The 20,884-nt window shown below is 44.4% G+C and overlaps 1 protein-coding gene across 2 annotated transcripts in view; it reads right to left on the bottom strand.

Annotated features, from left to right (window-relative positions):
- LOC120880534 (quinone oxidoreductase-like protein 2) overlaps positions 1-3,187 on the bottom strand; it is a 31,358-nt gene extending 28,171 nt beyond the window's left edge. The window contains exons 1-3 of one of the 2 annotated variants that reach the window (XM_040263912.1): positions 2,939-3,187; positions 2,749-2,857; positions 357-453 (exon numbers count right to left, since the gene is read on the bottom strand). In XM_040263912.1, coding sequence (XP_040119846.1) covers positions 357-453; positions 2,749-2,857; positions 2,939-3,114 — 382 coding nt within the window. In that variant the 5' untranslated portion in view covers positions 3,115-3,187. The remainder of the gene's footprint in view (positions 1-356; positions 454-2,748; positions 2,858-2,938) is intronic. The other variant, XM_040263914.1, reaches the window with a different exon arrangement.
- Positions 3,188-20,884: the final 17,697 nt, after the last annotated feature.

The raw sequence follows: 20,884 nt of genomic DNA, 5'->3' as shown, positions 1-20,884 counted from the left end.
TGAATCACCACTGATAGCAGGCAAACACATGAAGCACACGGGTCTTTTTTTTTTTTACCAATTATGATTTTTTTGAACTTTTTGTTTTGTGGTATAGCTGATTAACAATGTTGTGATCGTTTCAGGTGAACAGCAGAGCGACTCAGATATACCCACACATGTACCCATTCTCCCCCAAACCCCATTCCCATCCAGGCTACCACATAACACTGAGCAGAGCTCCACACGCTGTAAAGTAGGTCCTTGTTGGTTATCCATTTTAAATATAGCAGTGTGTACATGTCCATCAAGCAGCTCTTTTAAAAGTCTCTATATCTTCTCTTTTTGAAGCAATCACTTGGCCCTTTCATACTCACCGGGTGTGAAGGGAATTTGATGCCTCTCCTGATACTGACCACGACAGGCCAAAATATCAGCGAAGTTAATCCCACAGAAATGAACATTAACTCTGACCTGCAAAGGAAATAGAGCAACAAGGCAGATCAGTACACATCTTTGGAGACAAAGTTCATTCAGTTATATAGTAATATTTACTGAATGTCCACTATATGCTAGGTACTGAACTAAGTACTGGTGCACAATCACAGGACAAAATGGACAAGGAGCTAAGAGTATATAGTACAGAAGACAGACATTAACCAGATAATTCAGAGAGTTCATGGGCTAAACTACAACTCCTACACAAAATGTCAGATAGAAATATATGGTGCTATGAAAGCACATAATGGGGAGATTTGACCTTTGAGGGAAGTAAGAACTGTGAGGAGTTAACTATTCAAAAGGGAGGAGGGGAGCCTGGCACAGACAAAAGCAATGGCCTGTGCAAAGGCCCAGTGTATGCTTAGTTGCTCAGTCGTGTCCGTCTCTGCGGCCCCACAGACTGCAGCCCACCAGGCTCCTCTGTCCCTGGGACTTTCCAGGCAAGAACACTGGAGTGGGTTGCCATTTCCTTCTCCACGGGATCTTCCCAACCCAAGGATAGATGGGACAATGGAAGCCATTAAAAGATTTTAAGCAGAGGGTAACATGATCAGCTGTTTGGGGAATCAGGAATTCTAGAAGTGGGAACTAGACTCCCCAGCTTATGTGTTTTCATGACAGAGATAGAGAAGAGGGAGCCCTGCAGCAGTTTCTGTAGCCCTTGTTAAGCAGTGGTTGTCATAGTGTGCTCCCCAGACAATCAGATTCAGTGTCACCTGGCAACTTGCTAGATGTTCAGATGCTCAGCCCCTGGCCTACTGACTCAGAAACTTTAGAGACCAGCAACCTGTTTTGACAAGATAAATCTGATGCAGCCTGAAGTTTAAAGAACTACTGTCACATACCAACCCAACTCAACAGGGCTTGGAGTCATGGGAGGAAATGAAGGCTGAGACAGAATCGGTGACATTCATTTATCTGTTTACATTTCCCATATTATACAGAGGTGACCATATTGATAAGAAGATATTTTATGAACAAAATGCATTCATTCAACAATATTTTAAGCATCAGCCACATGCCAGGCACCATTCCAGACTATGGAGATTTAATGATGGATAAACTCACAGAGTCCCAGCTCTCATGAGCTAATTCCTGACACAACAGTCTGGGCAAATAACAGAACAAAGAAGCCCAGCTCTCAAGTTGTTTGTGTGCTGTCTCAATGACTGTCTCAAACATTGTGTGCTGACATGCATGCTGCTGCTGCTGCTGCTGCTAAGTCGCTTCAGTCATGTCCGACTCTGTGCGACCCTGTAGACGGCAGCCCACCAGGCTCCCCTGTCCCTGGGACTCTCCAGGCAAGAACACTGGAATGGGTTGCCATTTCCTTCTCCAGTGCATGAAAGTGAAAAGTGAAAGTGAAGTCGCTCAGTCATGTCTGACTCCTAGCAACCCCATGGACTGCAGCCCACCAGGCTCCTCCATCCATGGAATTTTCCAGGTAAGAGTACTGGAGTAGGGTGCCATTGCCTTCTCCATAGCACATATAAATTCCTGAAGCCACTCCACCTTAACTCAACATGGATGTCTTTCAGCATGTGAATCCCAAGAAGCAGGCTGGCTGCTAGCCTACAGTCACCCAAATTATCCAATTAGTCCCAGGGTCCACATTAGTGATACTTTGGGACTGCAGCCACATTTCTTCCCCTCCCAGTGGTCTCCAACCCTGAGACTCACTGCCTGTTTCACCTTGTCAGTCTCATTCTCCACACCAGATGAGTGTCGCCAGGGTGATCAAGAGGCAAAGCCACAGTGACTACCACATTTTCCACCTCCCTAAATGTGGGTAGATGCCCACAACCCTAACATAATCCCACCCACCCCAAATCACTGCAGTACACCAGAGCAGGGCACAAGGCACATTATCATGGAAATATAGGGCTGGCTGAGGGGAGGAAGGAAGGCAGATAATTAGATGCTGCAACTGAAGGAGGGGAAGCAAAGGATGGGGTCCATTTATCTGTGTTAAATCAATAACTTGCAGGCGGTTATGCAAAGTCGTGTGCAAATCAGAATTCTCTGTTTCTGAGGCAACAGCTCTAGGGCCTTCTACATTTGTGTTTTGAGGAACAATCTTCCCTTTGCACTTTGGGCTTTTTGTGACCCTGGAAAGGGCCCATCTAGAAGCCCAGCAGAAAGTTGTGCTCCAGTCTCACGGGCGCCCCCTAGCTGAGCACTCGGGAACTCAGTCCGGAAGGGGAGCCAGCGGGTTGTGGGTGGTGGCCGCGGGGAAGGGGGCGTCCAGGGGCCCGGCCAGTCACCTACCTCGTGCGGCTGGACAGGGCGAGGGGCCACCTCCTCAATGACCAGGGGCCGCTTCAACTCGGTGCACAGCGCGGCGCGGTAGTTTCGGCCGCAGCCCTGCCAGGCCGTTCTGCAAAGCGGAACAAGGGTCGGGTTATTGGGGCCGAAACTGGGGCCGCCCTTAGGGGTTTGGGGATGAGTCAGGTCGCACCTGCAGAACCATGCCCGAGACACGCACCGTCCCCACGCCGCCGCCATGGCCCAGAGCAAGTGTCTCCAGAGGGGAGAGGTCCGAGCGCGGCAGTAAGAGCCGGCCGCCGCCTGCCCCGCCCCGGTGACCGGAAGAGCGCAAGGGCGCCGGGCAACAGGCCCGGGGGCATGCGACATGAACTGACCCAGGCAGGCGGCAACAGCCCGGACCGCGCCACCCACCAGCTTCTACCGGGCCGGAGCCCCCTGATCCCCCGGGGACTCCCCCGGAGGTGGAGTCCGCGGCGGGGCGTGTAGGGAGGGTGGAGGGAAAAGAAGAGTAGATAGAACTAGATTCCCTGAGATTAACTCTTGATGAAAGTGAAAGTGGAGAGTAAAAAGGTTGGCTTAAAGCTCAATATTCAGAAAACGAAGATCATGGCATCTGGTCCCATCACTTCATGGGAAATAGATGGGGAAACAGTGGAAACAGTGTCAGACTTTATTTTGGGGGGCTCCAAAATCACTGCAGATGGTGACTGCAGCCATGAAATTAAAAGACGCTTACTCCTTGGAAGAAAAGTGATGACCAACCTAGATAGCATATTAAAAAGCAGAGACAATACTTTGTCAACAAAGGTCCGTCTAGTCAAGGCTATGGTTTTTCCTGTGGTCATGTAGGGATGTTGAGAGTTGGACAGTGAAGAAGGCTGAGCGCGGAAGAATTGATGCTTTTGAACTGTGGTGTTGGAGAAGACTCTTGAGAGTCCCTTGGACTGCAAGGAGATCCAACCAGTCCATTCTGAAGGAGATCAGCCCTGGGATTTCTTTGGAAGGAATGATGCCAAAGCTGAAACTCCAGTACTTTGGCCACCTCATGTGAAGAGTTGACTCATTGGAGACAAGACACTGATGCTGGGAGGGATTGGGGGCAGGAGGAGAAGGGGATGACAGAGGATGAGATGGCTGGATGGCATCACTGACTCGATGGACGTGAGTCTGAGTGAACTCCAGGAGTTGGTGATGGTCAGGGAGGCCTGGAGTGCTGCAATTCATGGGGTCACAAAGAGTCGGATGCGACTGAGCAACTGAACTAAACTGAACCTTTGTTGTCGTTTTTTGTAGCCAATTCGGGAGACTTTTAACCCACACTTAGGGTTCTTGTATAAAGAACAAACTAGTGGTTAATAGTGGAAGTGAGGGGAGGGGCCAGATAGGGGAAGGGGAATATGAGGCACAAACTACTAGGTATAAAATAAATGAGAAACAAAGATGTAATGTACAGCACAGGGAATACTGCCAATTTTATAACTTTTGGGGTAATTATTGGAATTATTGATTTTTATCAAAGTACTCTTTTCCAAGACAAAAGTATTTTCTGTTAATAGACTATTTCTTGACTGCTTCAAAAGGACATTTGACCCTGTTGACCTCACATCTTTTGATATAAACTCTTCCCTTAACTTCTTATAACTCTAAAAAATATTGAATGATTATATTGTACACGTGTAACTGATATAACTTTGTAAATCCACTATATTTCAACAAAACAAGGAATAAATAAACAACTAGGGGGTGAGGGTGGACCTCTGCATGTGCAAAATCCTAAATGCATAAAGGCTTTATGGTTGCCTTCAACATCTTACTAGGATTTGAGAGGGTAACAGGCATGAAAGCCAGCGGTCTCCAAATGGAGGAAATAGGCTGTAAGTGTCAGACATTTTTTCTTTTGCTCTTAAGGGGCAGGAGGTAACCAACAAGTGTTAGATGTTTTCCCCTTCTCTACACAAATTTAAAAAGAGGTTTCTCTTAAAAATTCTGTGTTGCCATGATGACACCTGGTTCCAACTGAACTTAAATTTTCTCAAACCTTGAGTTAACCAATGCGTTTTTCTTACGGAAATGTTTGTCTTCAGTTCAGTCACTTATGTTTGTCTTAAGCTATGTTAATGAATTATGTATTTACCCTCAGTTCAGTTCAATTCAGTTGCTCAGTAATGTTGACTCTTTGCAGCCCCATGGACTGCAGCATGCCAGGCTTCCCTGTCCATCTCCAACTCCCAGAGCTCGCTCAAACTCACGTCCATCGAGACAGTGATGCCTCCAACCATATCATCCTTTGTCGTCTTATTCCCCTCCTGCCTTCAATTTTTCCCAGCATCAGGGTCTTTTCAAATGAGTCAGTTTTTTGCCTCAGGTGGCCAAAGTATTGGAGCTTCAGCTTCCAATGAATATTCAGGACTGATTTCCTTTAGGATTGACAGGTTGAATCTTCTTGCACTCCAAGGGACTCTCAAAAGTCTTCTCCAACACCACAGTTCAAAAGCATCAATTCTTCTGCGCTCAGCTTTCTTTATAGTCCAACTCTCACATCCATACATGACTACTGGAAAAACCATAGCTTTGACTAGACAGACCTTTGTTGACAAAGTAATGTCTCTGCTTTCTAATAAGCTGTCTAGGTTGAAGTGAAGTGAAGTGAAGTTGCTCAGTCGTGTCTGACTCTCTCTGACCCCGTGGACTGCAGCCTGCCAGGCTCCTCTGTCCATGGGATTTTCCAGGCAAGAATACTGGAGTGGGCTGTCATTTCCTTTTCCAGAGGATCTTCCAACCCAGGGATCGAACCCGGGTCTCCCACGTTGTAGGCAGATGCTTTTACCATCTGAGCCACCGGATCATAGATTTTCTTTTAATTTCATGGCTGCAGTCACCATCTGCAGTGATTTTGGAGCCCAAAAAAATAAAGTCTCTCATTGTTTCCACTGTTTCCCCATCTATTTGCCATGAAATTATAGGACCGGATGCCGTGATCTTAGTTTTCTGAATGTTGAATTTTAAGCCAACTTTTTCACTCTCCCCTTTCACTTTCATCAAGAGGCTCTCTAGTTCTTCTTTGCTTTCTGCCAAAAGGTAGGTGTCATCTGCATATCTGAGGTTACTGATATTTCTCCCAGCAATCTTGATTCCAGCTTGTGCTTCATCCAGCCCAGCATTTTGCATGACGTACTCTGCATATAAGTTAAATAAGCAGGGGGACAATATATAGCTTTGACGTACTCCTTTCCCAGCTTGGAACCAGTCTGTTGTTCCATGTCCAGTTCTAACTGTTGCTTCTTGACCTGCACACAGATTTCTCAGGAGGCCAGGTAATCTGGTATTCCCATCTCTTTAAGAATTTTCCACAGCTCTTTGTAATCCACACAGTCAAAGGCTTTGGCATAGTGAATAAAGCAGAAGTAGATGTTTTTCTGGAACTCTCTTGTTTTTTCAATGATCCAGCAGATATTGGCAATTTGATCTCCGGTTCGTCTGCCTTTCCTAAATCCAGCTTGAACATCTGGAAATTCATGGTTCACATACTGTTGAAGCCTGGCTTAGAGGATTTTGAGCATTACTTTGCTAGTCTGGTGAATTCCCTGGCAGTTCAAATGGTTAGGACTCTGTGCTTCTACTGCAGAGGGTCTAGATTGATCCCTGGTAGGGGAATTAATATCCTGCAAGCCTAGAAGCCAAAAAACAAAACTAAACCCCCCAAAAAGGACATCTGATCAAAGAGCATATAGCCTCTGAGGTTCAAGCCCAAGTCTACCACCTATTTGTGTGGTTTTGGCAATTCTCAAGGCTGTGGAGTCCAGTTCCTCCCCCTAAAAGTGAAAGCATCAGGCAAAATAATCCCTAAATTGCTAAATTCTCTTTCTATTTGATGGAAACAATAGTCCAAGGTAGCACAGAATTACGGAATGACCAGGAATGGAATAAAGGAAAAATAGAAAGCAAAAATGAAGTACCAATAAACTTCTAAAATTATGGCCTAAAAAAAGGCTTTGGTAGGAAAAGAATTTAAGAAAAGTGAAGGTCACTGTTCTCTTAAGAGCACTGGCAAGGGGCGAGGCGGGGGTGGTGGTGAATTTGGTAGTCATTTTAGCCCCACCTCCCTCAGGGACAAACTAAGCAAAAGAGGAACAAGGACTGGAGGGTGAGAAAGTGGAAAACATTATCTTCCACGAAATACTTTGTAAACTCTTAGTCATTGTGTACATAAATCAAACCACAAGGAGTAGAGAAATACCAACATTATCATCATCAAAATAACATTCTGGGACTTCCCTGGTGGCTCAGTGGTAAAGAATCCACCTGCCACGGCAAGAGACACAGGCTCCATCCCTGGGTCAGTAACACCCCACATACCCGCAGAGCAGCTAAGCCTGTGTGCCACAACTACTGAGCCTGTGCTCTAGAGCTGACGAGCCTGCAACTACTGAAGCCCACACACCCTGGAGCTGGTGCTCTGCAACAAGAGATGTCACCACAATGAGCACCGCTACAAAGAGTAGCCCCCCATCTCCACAACTAGAGAAAAGCTCAAGCAGCAACAAAGATCCAGCAAAACCAGAAACAAAACTATTTTTTAAGCAGTAACACTCTGGTTACCAAATAACAGTAAGCAACAAGAAATCTCAAGTTTATGAAATGTAAAATAAGGATTGATTTGGGGATGAAATGAGTTGTTGCATGTGGAAAATATTAACTATTTATAAAGTGAAGTAAAAGGCGCTTAGTTGTGTCTGACTCTTTGCAACCCCATGGGCTGTAGCCCGCCAGGCTCTTCTGTCCATGGATTTCCCAGGCAAGAATACTGCAGTGGGTTGCCATTTCCTTCTCCAGGGGACTTTCCTGACCCAGGGATTGAACCAGGTCTTCTGCCTCGGAGGCAGATTCTTTACCATCTGAGCCATCAAGGAAGTTCCTGTAAGAATTTATACAAGATATAAAGTAACCAATTTTTTATTGAATTATAGTTGATTTACATAAAGCAAGCAATGTTTAATTGAGCTCCTTGAAAGAACACCCATTTCTTAATCTCCTTTATGTTTGTACTTTGCACAATGCAACTTTTAGGCACCTGATACACACTTATCACTGAATTGTTGAATGAGTACTCCAGTTTAGTTCAGTTGCTCAGTTGTATCTGACTCTTTGCGACCCCACGGACTGCAGCACGCCAGGCTTCCCTGTCCATCACCAACTCCCGGAGCTTGCTCAAACTCATGTCTGTCAAGTCAGTGATGCCATCCAACCATCTTCCCACCTTCAATCTTTCCCAGCATCAGGGTCTTTTCAAATGAGAGTTCTTTGAATCAGGTGGCCAAAGTATTAGACTTTCAGCTTCAGCATCAATCCTTCCAATGAATATTCAGGACTGATTTCCTTTAGGATTGACAGGTTGGTTCTCCTTGCAATCCAAGGGACTCTCAAGACTCTTCTCCAACACCACAGTTCAAAAGCATCAATTCTTCAGCACTCAGCTTTCTTTACAATCCAACTCTCACATCCATACATGACTACTGGAAAAACCATAGCTTTGATAGACGGACCTTTGTTGGAAAAGTAATGTCTCTGCTTTTCAATATGCTATCTAGGTTGGTCATAACTTTTCTTCCAAGGAGAAAGCGTCTTTTAATTCATGGCTGCAGTCACCATCTGCAGTGATTTTGGAGCCCAAGAAAATAAAGTCTCTCACCCTTTACATAGTATCAATTTTTCTGATAATTGGAAGTGTCTTTAAGCATCAGGTTTTTTATTTTTTATTAACTATTCTTATGGAAATTTTTCTATTGTCATTTTCATAATATCCTTGTCATCCTCAGGGAAAATGAAAATCAGTGATTTTGAAGAAATCTATCAATACTTCATTCTACATTCATAACAGTATCTCAGTATCTGAAAAAAATAGCAGACATCTCTTTTAGAAGAATCTTGGAAGGAAATGAAAGTATCTTAGGTAATTGAGGGGATTTTAAGCACTTATATGCAAAATAACTTTCATTTTTCCAAAGAACTTCAAAGGTAAGTGATAAGACATTTAATAGTAGTTGCTACAGTGGCAAAAGAAGTATTAGTTTACCCACCAATGTGCTGCCACCTCACAGTACTATCTAGTTTTTGTTATCATTTTTGGTTATTTTGTTTTCTGTGGGGGTAAGTTATGAGAGTGGAGAAGGAAATGACAAGTCACTCCAGGATTCTTGCTTGGGAAATCCCATGGACAAAGGAACCTGGTAGGCTACAGTTTATGGGGTCACAAGAGTCGGACACGACTTAGCCGCTAAACCACCACCAACAAGGTAGGAAAGAGAGGAGGAAGAATAAAATTTGAGTCCTGGGGGAGAACAAGCAGCTAAATCTGGACTAATCAGTCCTCTGAGAAGAAAGAGAACGAATCTATAATTGCCCTATAAACCAGTTTGAGGGCTCATTAGGAAGTAAAAGAGTAACAGATGACTCTTCATTCTGGAACAACTCACTTGAAGAGATAATATTTAACATCCAGAAGCTGCTGGAAGGCAGAGGGTAGAGAGATGAATACACAAACAGCTATGCTTTCACAGAATAGTAGAAAAGCAATATATAAACAACATTAACACCATGCAGGACTACATTGAACATGTAAAAGTAGCTCACAGGGTTAAAACGCTTTATCCAATAGTTTGACAGCATCTTGAGAATAGAGTCTGTGTGTCTCAGTAACCCAGTTTACCACGGCACCTAACACAAAGTAGATACTTGGTACATTAGGAAGGTAAAAAGACTGATGCCCCACAAGCTGTGTAAGAGAGCTCCTGCTGCTGCTGCTGCTGCTGCTGCTGCTGCTGCTGCTGCTGCTGCTGCTGCTGCTGCTGCTAAGTCGCTTCAGTCGTATCCGACTCTGTCCGACCCCATAGATGGCAGCCCACCAGGCTCCTCCATCCCCGGGATTCTCTAAGCAAGAATACTTGAGTGGGTTGCCATTTCCTTCTCCAATGCATGAAAGTGAAAAGTGAAAGTGAAGTCGCTCAGATGTGTCCAATCCTCAGCGACCCCATGGACTGCAGCCTACCAGGTTCCTCCATCCATGGGATTTTCCAGGCAAGAGTACTGGAGTGGGGTGCCATTGTCTTCTCTGGTAAGAGAACTACCAGCACTTTATTGTTCAAAGCCACATCCAAAAATGTTAAAGGGTCTTGCACATACTTTCCTGTTTAAGGATGCATCTGCCTGATACACATAATCTGATGCTTTTTTTCTGACCAGTGCAGTATTGCCATTATAGATATGTTATTATCCTCTACCAAAAAGATGTCTCCCAAGAGCCTTGAGCTTTGCTGTAGTTTGCCTTTTCATTGGATTCCCCCAGATTGCTCTTTTTGAATGTTGGAGTCGGGATTAACTTTTATCAACCTCAGAGATGGACTTTGGTTATTGAAATATGTTAACCTTCTAGTCTATTCCAAGAATTCTATAAGATTTGTGACATAATTTATCTGCTTCATGGGACCAAAATTCATGGAATAATAGAATTTCACAGGTGGGGTGGCTCATCAAAATGATCTAAGCAATGGGGCTTCCCTGGTGGTCTAGTGGTTGAGAATCCACCTTGCAATGCATGGCACACGGATTGGATCTTTGGTTGAGGAAGATCCCACATGCCCCAGAGCAACTAATTCCGTGTGCCACATCTACTGAGTCTGCGCTCTGGAGCCAGAGAGCCACCACTACTGAAACCCGAGCACCACAGAGCCCATGCTCCACAAGAGAAGTCTCTGCAGCGAGAAGCCCGCGCAAGACAAGGAAGAGTAGCCCCTGCTCACCGCAATTAGAGAAAGTCCAATCACAGCAAGGAAGACTCAGCACAGCTAAAAATAAATAAGTTTCTTAAAAAGATGATTTTAAAAACTGCTTGATCTCCAAGTGTGAAAGCGAAGGCTCAGAGAGGGACTGGCCCAAGGTCACACTGCACATTACTGGCTAAAGTAGCATTAGGATCTGTTAGGACCTGGCTTTCCTGATTTCTTATTCAATGCCCTTTCTATCAAGCTCTTTGGATTTCACACAATTCAATACACATAATAATATTTCACATTTTCATAATACTTCATAGGTTTCAAATCACTGTCATCCACATTGCTTTATCCTGCCAGTGATGCAAGTGATAATAATGATTGGTACAACTAGCACTTACTGGTAACTTAGAACAAACCAGCCACTAAGGGCTTTTGCATTATTTTCTTAGTCCTCACAATAGTCCTATTACTATTATTTTCACTTTTTTAAAGATTGGGAATGCAGAGTAAGAAATTTGCCCAAGGCCACAGCTAGGAAAGGAGCAGTTTAGAAGCCTCCTAATTGCCTGATGCCAGAGGCCGGCCACCCACTGTTTGCGTGGCAGACAAAGAGGGTATTGTGCCACACATTACAGAGCCATGCTTTTTACTTGTAGTTTTAAGTTTAATTTTATAGGAACTTTACAGTAGTTCAAGCCTAGAAAATAGATGAAGTCCCTGAAGAGGAGAATAGAGAGAAACCAGCCTCCAGGGATGCCTGCAGTTAAGACACAAGAGCAGGAAAAGGTAACACATAATTAGAAGTACTACCCTATTCCTTATAGCCAAGAGCTTGAAAATGTATTGATTTTATTTAAAGTATAGTAAAGTTAAAAATGTGATTATGTAAAGTAGTTTTCACACACACACACACACACACGAAAAGATTTTAATGAAACAATGTGCTGCCTGGGTTGCCTGGTTACCAGTCATCACTTAAGCAGGTACCAGCAGGCATTTGGACTAAATTCCTGGCACCCATAGGGACTCATTTGGAAGCAGTAGTGACCTGGGCTATGTCTGCCATGGGCCCCAAAACTAACTACCAATATTTGATGCAGGAATCTATTTTCCATCTTAAGCCATCATTATGGAATCAGTTTATAAGTTCCCAAGCAGTCTGGCAACTTTATGAAGCCTTTCCAACCCCACGTCCCCCAAAGAGGACAACTCCTTTCCTTCTACATTTTCCCCCAAGAGCTTTATAAACTTGGATTAGCTTGCTAATCTCATTGTTCAGGTGGTATTTATCTGTTTATCCCAACAGTTAAGCTGTGAGCACTGTGGATGGTTCTGATGATAACAAGAAAAAGAAAAGAATTAGGCCTTGGAACCAGATATACCTATGTTGGATTCCTGCCTTAGTCACTTAGCCATTGTGACCTTGGGAAAGTTATTTAACCTCTCTAAGCCTCCATCTTTGTTTTCATCTATAAAACAAGTGTAATAATGGCCTCCTCAGGTGGTAGCTGTGAGAATTAAATCAGAAAAGCCAGCACATGGCAGCCCTCAATGAATGGCAGCTCTTATTATGAAGGCAGGCCTATCCTTGAACCTCTCACCATCTACTGGAGAAAGGCACATAAAAATAGGCTTCTAAGAGACGTCCCTGGTGGTCCAGTTGTTAGCAATCAGTGCTTCCACTGCAGGAGGCATGAGTTCGATCCTTGGTCAGGGCAGTAAGATCCTGAAAATCATGCAGCATGGGAAAAAAAAGATTTCTATAAGGCCTGTGAAATGTCCTGTGACCTTGGGCTGCAAAGGAGGCTGTGAGAGCACAGAAAAGGTCAACCTACCCCACCTGGAGAGCATCATTTCAAGAAAGCCTCCTAGAACAAGGATGAGGAAGAATTAGCCAGACAAAGAGCAGAATTAAACATGTCCCAGGCAAAGAAATGTATGAGAGAAGGTGGCACATTCAAGGAATTATAGGTGGTCAACTGTGACTGAAGTTATGATTTGAATCAGAGAATGGTGAGAGATGAGAAAGGAGAAGCAGATGGTGGTATAGAAAGAGCATGGGTTCAGGGAGGAATTCCAGCTTCACCACTTTCCAGCCATATATCCTCATCCAAGTGACCTCTTTCTGGGTCTTGTTTTCCCATTTGTAAAATGATTGTAATCTAATATATGTAAAGTGCCTGGCACCGAATGTACTTTTTAAAAAATGATAGCAAGTATTCTTTATCTAGGATGAGCTTAATGGTTGGTCCATTTTGACTAAGTCAATGGAAAGATGAATGGATAAATTCATTCACTTATTAATGTCAGTACTTATTAGACACCACCCCTGTGCCAGACTGTTCTAATCGCTAGTGAACAAAACAGGCAAAAAATCCCTGCCCTAATGAGACTTACAGTTCATGAAACTGAGATGGAAAAGGGGCCACTGGTGTCTATGAGAGACGGTCTACTTCACAGCCCATGTGGCTCCAGAGTTATCTGATAAAAAGTTAATAAACTGACAAAGCACGTTTCTAAGAGAGCTGGATGTGAGTCCCACCTCCTGACAAAGTGGAGGCTCCTGTCATCTCTCTTAATTGCTTCTCACTTATCAACCCCCAGCTTCCTGTTGTGATCCAGGGGAACTGGTGAGTTGTGTTGTTTGGCAGGAAGAAATGTCAAGGAAGGCTCAATTCATTCTTGGGCTCTAGGTCTAAAGTGGTGGTAAGAGGAAATAGGAAAGCAGCTCACACAAAAAGGCTATGGAGAGGGAGATTTGCCTATCTCAGAAGCCCAGCGATAAGTGAGCTCAAATGCCTTGTGATGCACTCAGGTTTTATTTCAATAGCAGGATAATCATATTCACATGTGTGTATCCCATTACAAAAAGGTTTCCCCAGGAGATTTCATTTAATCCTCAGAAAGACTCATTGTTTTTCAGTCGCTAAGTCATGTGTGACTCTTTGCGACCCCATGGACTGCCGCACCCTAGGCTTCCCTGTCCTTCACCATTTCCTAAAGGACTCCATAAGGTAGGAATTAACCCCATTTAATCCCATCTCTCCCCTTGAAATTAACCTCTTCCTCTCCACAGCCTCCTGTCCTATGGTATATAACTATATACAGCTTTAATCATAAAAACAACAAAAATCTTTGTTCATCTCTCATCTCTTTGTGATTCTAAAAAACTCGACACACACACACACACACACACACACACACAAGTCCATTCAGTGTTAAAAATATGCTCATTAGATAGAACTGTCATATGATCCAGCAATTCCACTCCTAAGTATGTACCTGGAAAAAATTAAAATGCTAATTTGAAAAGATACATGGACCCCAGTGTTCACAGCAGCACTGTTTACAATAGCCAACATATAGAGGCAACCCAAGTATCCATCAAAAGATGAATGGATAAAAAAGATGTTGGATGTAAATGCAGTGGAATATTACTCAGCCATAAAAAAAAGAATGAAATTCTGCCATTTGCAGTAACATAGCTAGATCTAGAGATTATTATGCTTAGTGAAATAAGTCCGATAGAGACTGACAGATGCTGTATGATATCACATGTGCAATCTGAAAAGTAAAACATACCAGTGAATACAACAAGAAACATTTAAGATACAGCAAACAAGCTAGCAGTTACCAGTGGCAGAAACGAAGCAGGAAGGGGCACCATGGGGAAAGGGATTAAGAGGTACAAACTATTATGTATAATATAAATATCCTACAAAGATGTATTGTACAAGGAATTATAGTAACTTTGAATGGAGTACAATCTGTAAAAATACTGACTCACTATACTGTCTACTGGAAATCAATATAATATTGTAAACCAATTATATCTCAATAATAATGATAATAATAAAAGGCATATGCTCATTGGCTCTGTTGCTCTCTTCCCATTTGCTCTCCACTCTATTCTTCCCCTAAATGCCACAGGTCCAATGGTTACTTGTCAGTCAGTCCCTATCCCAGTTGGCCTCCCTCTTGCAGCATTTGAAGCCAGTCTCTGCTGTTTCTCCTCTTACTTCTCAACCCACTGCCCAGTTTTGTTCTTAAGGTTCCTTTCTTCTGCCACTTTAATGTTGTTAGCCAGGGTTCTTTCTACCATCTTTCTCTCTTTCTCTTTAAGAGAGAAATCTCTGTTTTTTCAAAATCCTGCTCAAGCTCCTGATTTGGGAGCCCTTCCCTAACCACAGTCTCACCACCGCTCACCTTCTCACTCTTCTCCCATTTCCAGAACACACAGAGTCCCCCTCCTCTCGCTTCTCTGGGAACTCCTCTGTAGCTTCCATAAAGCACATCCCACATTGTGTTGTAACTGTGTTTGCACCTGTCTCCCCAAGAGATTACACCGGACTGCAGGGTGGAGCCAGCGACTTCTCTATTTCTGCATTCCTGATGCCTGGCACAGGGCCTGGCACATGGTAAGCTTAGAGATTCAGAGGCATTTGGCAAGTTCTCAAGAGTCAAACAGCCAGGAAGCTTACAGGCAGGACCTCAACCTTAGTCTTCTGATCTTAAAGGATACGAGCTCTCTGCCTCAGTACAGAAAAGAACCAGGTGGCAAGCGTTTTATTGTAAGTGCTTCAACCCTAGCAATTTATATACATCAAGGGATAAGGCAGTGCAAAGGGTTTTCTATTCCCCACAAATATTGCCCAGCTACCGGGTGTGGAAGGATTTTTTTGGTATTTGTAGTGTTCCTTTTGCAAACTCCAAGATGAGAAGAAGGAAGAAAAAAATATAACCCACCTCCCATGTCTTCCTCCCAGTGGACAATCACTACCATCACTTCCTTTTGAGCCAAGAGGCTGGAAGCCAATCCTAGCTCATGAAATTCCCCACTTGAGAGGAGTACAGGGTGACTTAATAAGACACCTAGTAGCTGGGTCAGCCCTGAATATGACTGTTGCCATCCTGAAGTCATACGCTGGAGAAAACCTTCCAAAGGTGGTCACAGATACACCTAGAAGAAAAGAAACTTCCCCTTCCCCAGGAATAAACAAGCTTTCTAGGGAGAGGCTCTGAAATCTGACAATGTGCACATTCCCCAATTACAAGCTCAAGTTCCACCCAAATACACACAATCAAAGGCTTTTACCAAGGCCATCATTACACACGCAGGGCCCTCCTGCTGTTTGGGCAACATTTCAGTGCTGCAGTGAAGCAAGATAAATGTCATCAAAGCGGCAAGGTAAAGACAGATCCATGCGACAGTGCCTTTTTCCGATCTGATGACTCACTTCGCCTTCTCATTTATAATGTCACAGTCTGGGAAGGGGAGAAGGAAATGAAGAGGAAAAGAGTGGGCTGTGTTGTGCATATAATTTGTTTCCCCATTTCAGACGGCTTTTTAATGAGCTTTCTCATTAAGGGCTCTGTGAGCCTAGGCTTAAAGCTTTCCAGACAAGCTAAGGAGCAGGACTGAAATCAGATGGTATCAGGCCAGCATCTTATGTTTTGTTTTAAAGATATAGTAAGGGAGGAGGGGGGTAGTATGAAAGAAAACATTGTTATTTGCGAGAAGAGTGATTTGATCCAAGATAGTTTGGAAATGAATGATAGGGTTTTCCCCACTCCCCATGAAAATCCTAATGTTCGTCAATGTTTAGAATATTAACAGTATATCTGTGATAGTATTTCTCTATCCCATGGAGACAAGTAATTGTCCTGTGCTATCCTAACCCTGGGATCATATTTCTGATAAGGTACTCATCACATTGCATCAGAGATAATATCCTCTCTAGACTCTCATACCCCGTGGGGTAGGCACTCAGCCTCACCTAGTCTCCTTTACATTTCCATAGCCAACACAGTGTCCGGACACATCGACACTCAATAAATGTGATTTTTACCATTTAACTGAATTCATTAGGTGCTGTTAGTACAGGGGAAAGTACATAAAATAATTAGACCTAAGTACTAGACTGCAAATCAGCGTAATTTATCACCTTGCAAGGTTCAACAAACATTTTAATGTGCTAACAGCCCTTAATTAAAGAAGCAGCCTTCAACTGAAATTATCAAGAGGAAGGAAGGAAAGTACAGTCAGCCCTCTGCATCCATGGGTGCCACATCTGTGGATATGGAGGCAAACTGTACAACACTTAATTCTTTTTTTTTTTTTCTCCCTTTGGCTGTGCCACGTGGCCTGTAGGATCTTAATTCCCTAACTAGGGATCAAACCCATGCCCCCTGCATTGGAAGCGTGGAGTCTTAACCACTGGACCACCAGGGAAGTTCCTGTACTATACCATTTTATATAAGGCACTTAAGCATCTGTAGATTTTGGTATCCACTGGGGGTGTGGGAACAAATTCTTTCCCCTGCCACTCCCCCAGGTTATCAAGGGATGACTGTACAGATAGGAATTCAGAGATAAAAAAAATTTTTTATCACTGTTGTATGTTACTTGGTTTTAGAGTAGGAATTAGCTCCTTTACAATAGAGAAAGGATGCGGTTTTTGCTCTATTTATCTTGCTAGTGAGTTTTCTTAACAGAACATAAGTATAGAATTCAGGAAAGTGGTTTCTGCTGCTGCTGCTGCTGCTAAATCACTTCAGTCGTGTCTGACTCTGTGCGACCCCATAGACGGCAGCCCACCAGGCACCCCCGTCCTTGGGATTCTCCAAGCAAGAACACTGGAGTGGGTTGCCATTTCCTTCTCCAATGCATGAAAGTGAAAAGTGAAAGGGAAGTCGCTCAGTCGTGTCCGACTCTTAGCGACCCCATGGACTGCAGGCTACCAGGCTCTTCTGTCCATGGGACTTGCCAGGCAAGAGTACTGGAGTGGGGTGCCATCACCTTCTCCAAAAGTGGTTTCTAGCTGATGCCTATGCTTGAACTAGCTGCCCTGCAATCTTTCCCCCTGCTTGTATGGCATAATGCATACCTTACTTGGGATCATTCCAGGGACTTCCAGAGATAATATACTGATATATGTAAACAGTCTGACACAGTGTTCACCATGGAGTGTGTGTGCAATAAGAACCCATTGTTGGAAGGGCACCAAAAGAGGAGACGGGCTCCCCTCCATTAGACTGGAGAACAGACCTCAAGAGACGGTATTAATAACGATCTACCTAAAACATTTGCTCAGTGGTCCAGCTAAAAATGCTGCTGACTATTCTTGTGTATCCTGGATTGTATTTCATTCCAAAGGTCTAGGCTACCCCTGTGTCTCCCTGTTTCTCACTCATATCCACATCTGAATAGTCAGCCAGCAGTCAGTGGTCCAGCCTGACAAGCAGAAAAATGAGACTGAGTGTTCTCAGACTATGCGTTTGGCACATTTTCTCTGACGGGCATCACCTAGTCTGTATTCCACAAAGTGTGACCTGTGGGCCATGCATCAGAACCCCGAAGGTACTGATGAGAAGGACTGGTCTCCCAGCTGGCATCGCAGTCTGGCATCTATAGTTTTATTAGGCTTCCCCCTGGATCCTGCTTCCTGCTGCCCTGACTTCTGACCTAGTGGTGCCTCAGATCACTAGAGGGCACCCTGGAACAACATTTTCCCCAGGCGGTGGGCTTTCTGCCAATGGAGCAGGGCTGTGGCGCCCTCATAGTTCTGGGCTATAGTTTCCAAGCCCATCCTGGAACCGCAGTTTCCTTCAAGAAACAGTCCAGTTGCCACATCACCAAATATATCAAGCAGGCATTTCCACAATGGTGCTGTAATAAATTCAATTCCTTAAAGAAAAGTTTCACTTTGTCATCCTACCTTTATCCATGGAACACAGATTGTGAACAGCATTAGATACTAAAAGGATTGCTAAAAGAAGACAATCTTCCTATTTTCAAGAAAAATGTAGGGAAAGATTAAAGCATACGTATGAAACCATTTGGAAAATATAATTAATTGTAAATTAAGTTTCGAAGTAAGGAAAAATAGAATAAATGACTAAATATGACACAAACAGGTGCCAGTATACACACAAACAAGGAACTCCATCAGTGGCCCTGAGCTGACTGGGAAAATTACACATCAGGATCTCTGGGAAGGCATCATGGAAAAGGAGAAAGGCAGTCCAGGGCAGTCCAACACAAGACTTTTCTTTTAAAATATCAATTAATTTATTTATTTAGCTGCCTGGGGTCTTAGTGGTAGCTTGTGAGATCTTTTAGTCGTGGCATTTGAACTCTTAGTTGCAGCATGTGGGATCTAGTTCCCTGACCCAAGGATCAAATGCAGGCTCCCTGCATTAGGAGAATAAAGTCTTAGCCCCCTGGGCCACCAGGGAAGTCCCAGAACATGTCTTTTTAATTCAGAGCTCTTCCTAGTGTCTCAGCAGACACTTAAATAAACATGCAAATTCAAGTCTGGGGAGGACCAGAGGGACTTCTTTTGTCATGTTGGCATAATGCCCATTTATTCAACGAACCCTTGTGAGGCACTGTGGCGTGCCAGGCACTGGCCAGCGCACTGGGAAGAAAACGGTGGGCAAGACAGACGCCTTAGTCCTGCCCTCGGGTGTTTACCATCCAGCAGGGCAGACAGACAAACGAACACGTAATTACAAAGTAGTGTGTAAGTGTTAGGTTTAGCCGAAGGCTTGTGGGACTTCACAGGGGAGAAACCTACCTCCGAGTCATGGAATCGAAATAGTCAATGAAAGAATTTAAAGGGTGAGTTAGGAGCAGCAAGGAGAGGCGTGCTTGAAAGCTGGGCAAGAGCAGAAGCAGCTATTTAAGGAGCTGTAAAGAAATTCAGTAGAATTCAACTGGTGGAATTGGGCAGGGAGGGCAGGGAGGGCAGGGAGGGCAGGGGATGTGTGCTGCACAGTGAGTGTGTGTGTGTGTGTTGGCGGGGTAGGGGTGGGGAGAGCAGCCCAAGCCAAGGCCCTGATGAGGACCCTTCAGGGGGATATGGAGACATTATCCTAAGGGTACTGGGGAGTCATTGAAGGATTATGAGCAAGGGTAGTGCCATGATCAGATCTGTATTTTAGGAGGCTCTGCCTGAGCCAGGGTCACTGTTAATAAAGAATTAGTCTCTGCCTTTAGCTGGACCTCTCCGGTTTCCTTCCTCCATCCCCAGTTACCAACTCCCCAGGAAACCCTTTAAAACCAGAGGTTTCTTTTTAAGGTCAGCTTCACAGGGGAGATAGCAGAGGAGACAGGAATAGCCTGCGAGGTGTGGCTGTCATAAGCTGGCCCGCCCTTCTCAGTGTACCCTGTGGTCCTCACGAAAGGCAGTCTCCAGCAAAGTGGAGGCAAGACCATGCTGGATTGGAAGGGGGAGTGGCCTGAACCCCATTTCCTTGGTTGGAAGTCCTAAGCACCGCACTTGAACTGGGTAAAAGGCTGTACAGAGGAGAAACAACACACTTGCGAATGGTGTAGACAACTGAAGCAAAATGCACAAAGGGAGGCCTTAGCCACCTAGGTGGCTGCTGTTTATTACACTTGTTACAACTTAGGACTTTGGCTTGGCCTGGTATCAAAACCCTTAATCAGGCTTCTCATTCTTATCTGCCTGGTAGCCAGGAGGCAGGCGAGAGCAATAATCCTGAACGACCAGAGGAAGCACAACACTGAGGCAACGGATTGAATTTTCCAGCTAAAATCTGGTGCCACGATTGTTTACCTACAGAATAATCAGAGAAGGTTTTCTTTTCTTTTACCAACACCACTCAGGCCAGCCCCAAAGCATCCCGTACTATATCTTTATTTCCTAAAATGGAGGTTGTACGGGGCCCAGGCCTTCGAGTAATACAAGTTCCTCAGTTCCGGCCTCTGTGACAGGGAGGCCTCACACCCAGTTTCCTTTCCTTCAGGGTAAGGAAGAGTCTGTGTGCAGGGCCTGGAGCCTCTGGGCACAAAAATAGACTATTTGAGCCCTTTGGATTTTCCTTTCCTGACAGTGGACTTACTCAGGAAGAGGCACTTAAACAAGATTTTTTTTTTCTCAGTGTTTTTCAAAAAACACATTTAATGTGGGTGAGCGGGGGAGGGGGAGACGGGCAAAATTGTTATTGCAAAGAAGACTCACCCTCTCCTCTTTGCTCCCCAAACAGGCTCAGGTGAGGCAGTGCTTTTGCCCTTAATTGCCTTGTCTGCTTGCACTCTCCCCCTGCCCACCCCTGCCCCATCTCCCCCCGCCCCAAGCCTCCCCCTCCTTCCCTCCTCCTGCCTCAAGCTCCCAGACTCCTTTGCTAGGCCCCCACCAAGTCCTAAAAGCACCAGCATCTCTTCCATTGTTAGGCTGGTAACTGAGACTTCCCACACAGTGATATGAAGAGACATATGATTCAAGCCTCCCCGTTCCAGAAATATTATTCTAGTCGCAGGAAAAAATAGGGGCCTGCTCTATGTCTGTCACCTGAAATAAACTCCCAGTTCCTTCCCTACTGCTCCCCAGATGCTCGAT

This window comes from Oryx dammah, unplaced genomic scaffold, assembly GCF_014754425.2.
Source record: "Oryx dammah isolate SB20612 unplaced genomic scaffold, SCBI_Odam_1.1 HiC_scaffold_21, whole genome shotgun sequence".
Lineage (NCBI taxonomy): Eukaryota > Metazoa > Chordata > Mammalia > Artiodactyla > Bovidae > Oryx > Oryx dammah.
The sequence above is the reverse complement of the archived record's forward strand: the minus strand, read 5'-3'. Positions and strand labels throughout refer to the sequence as shown.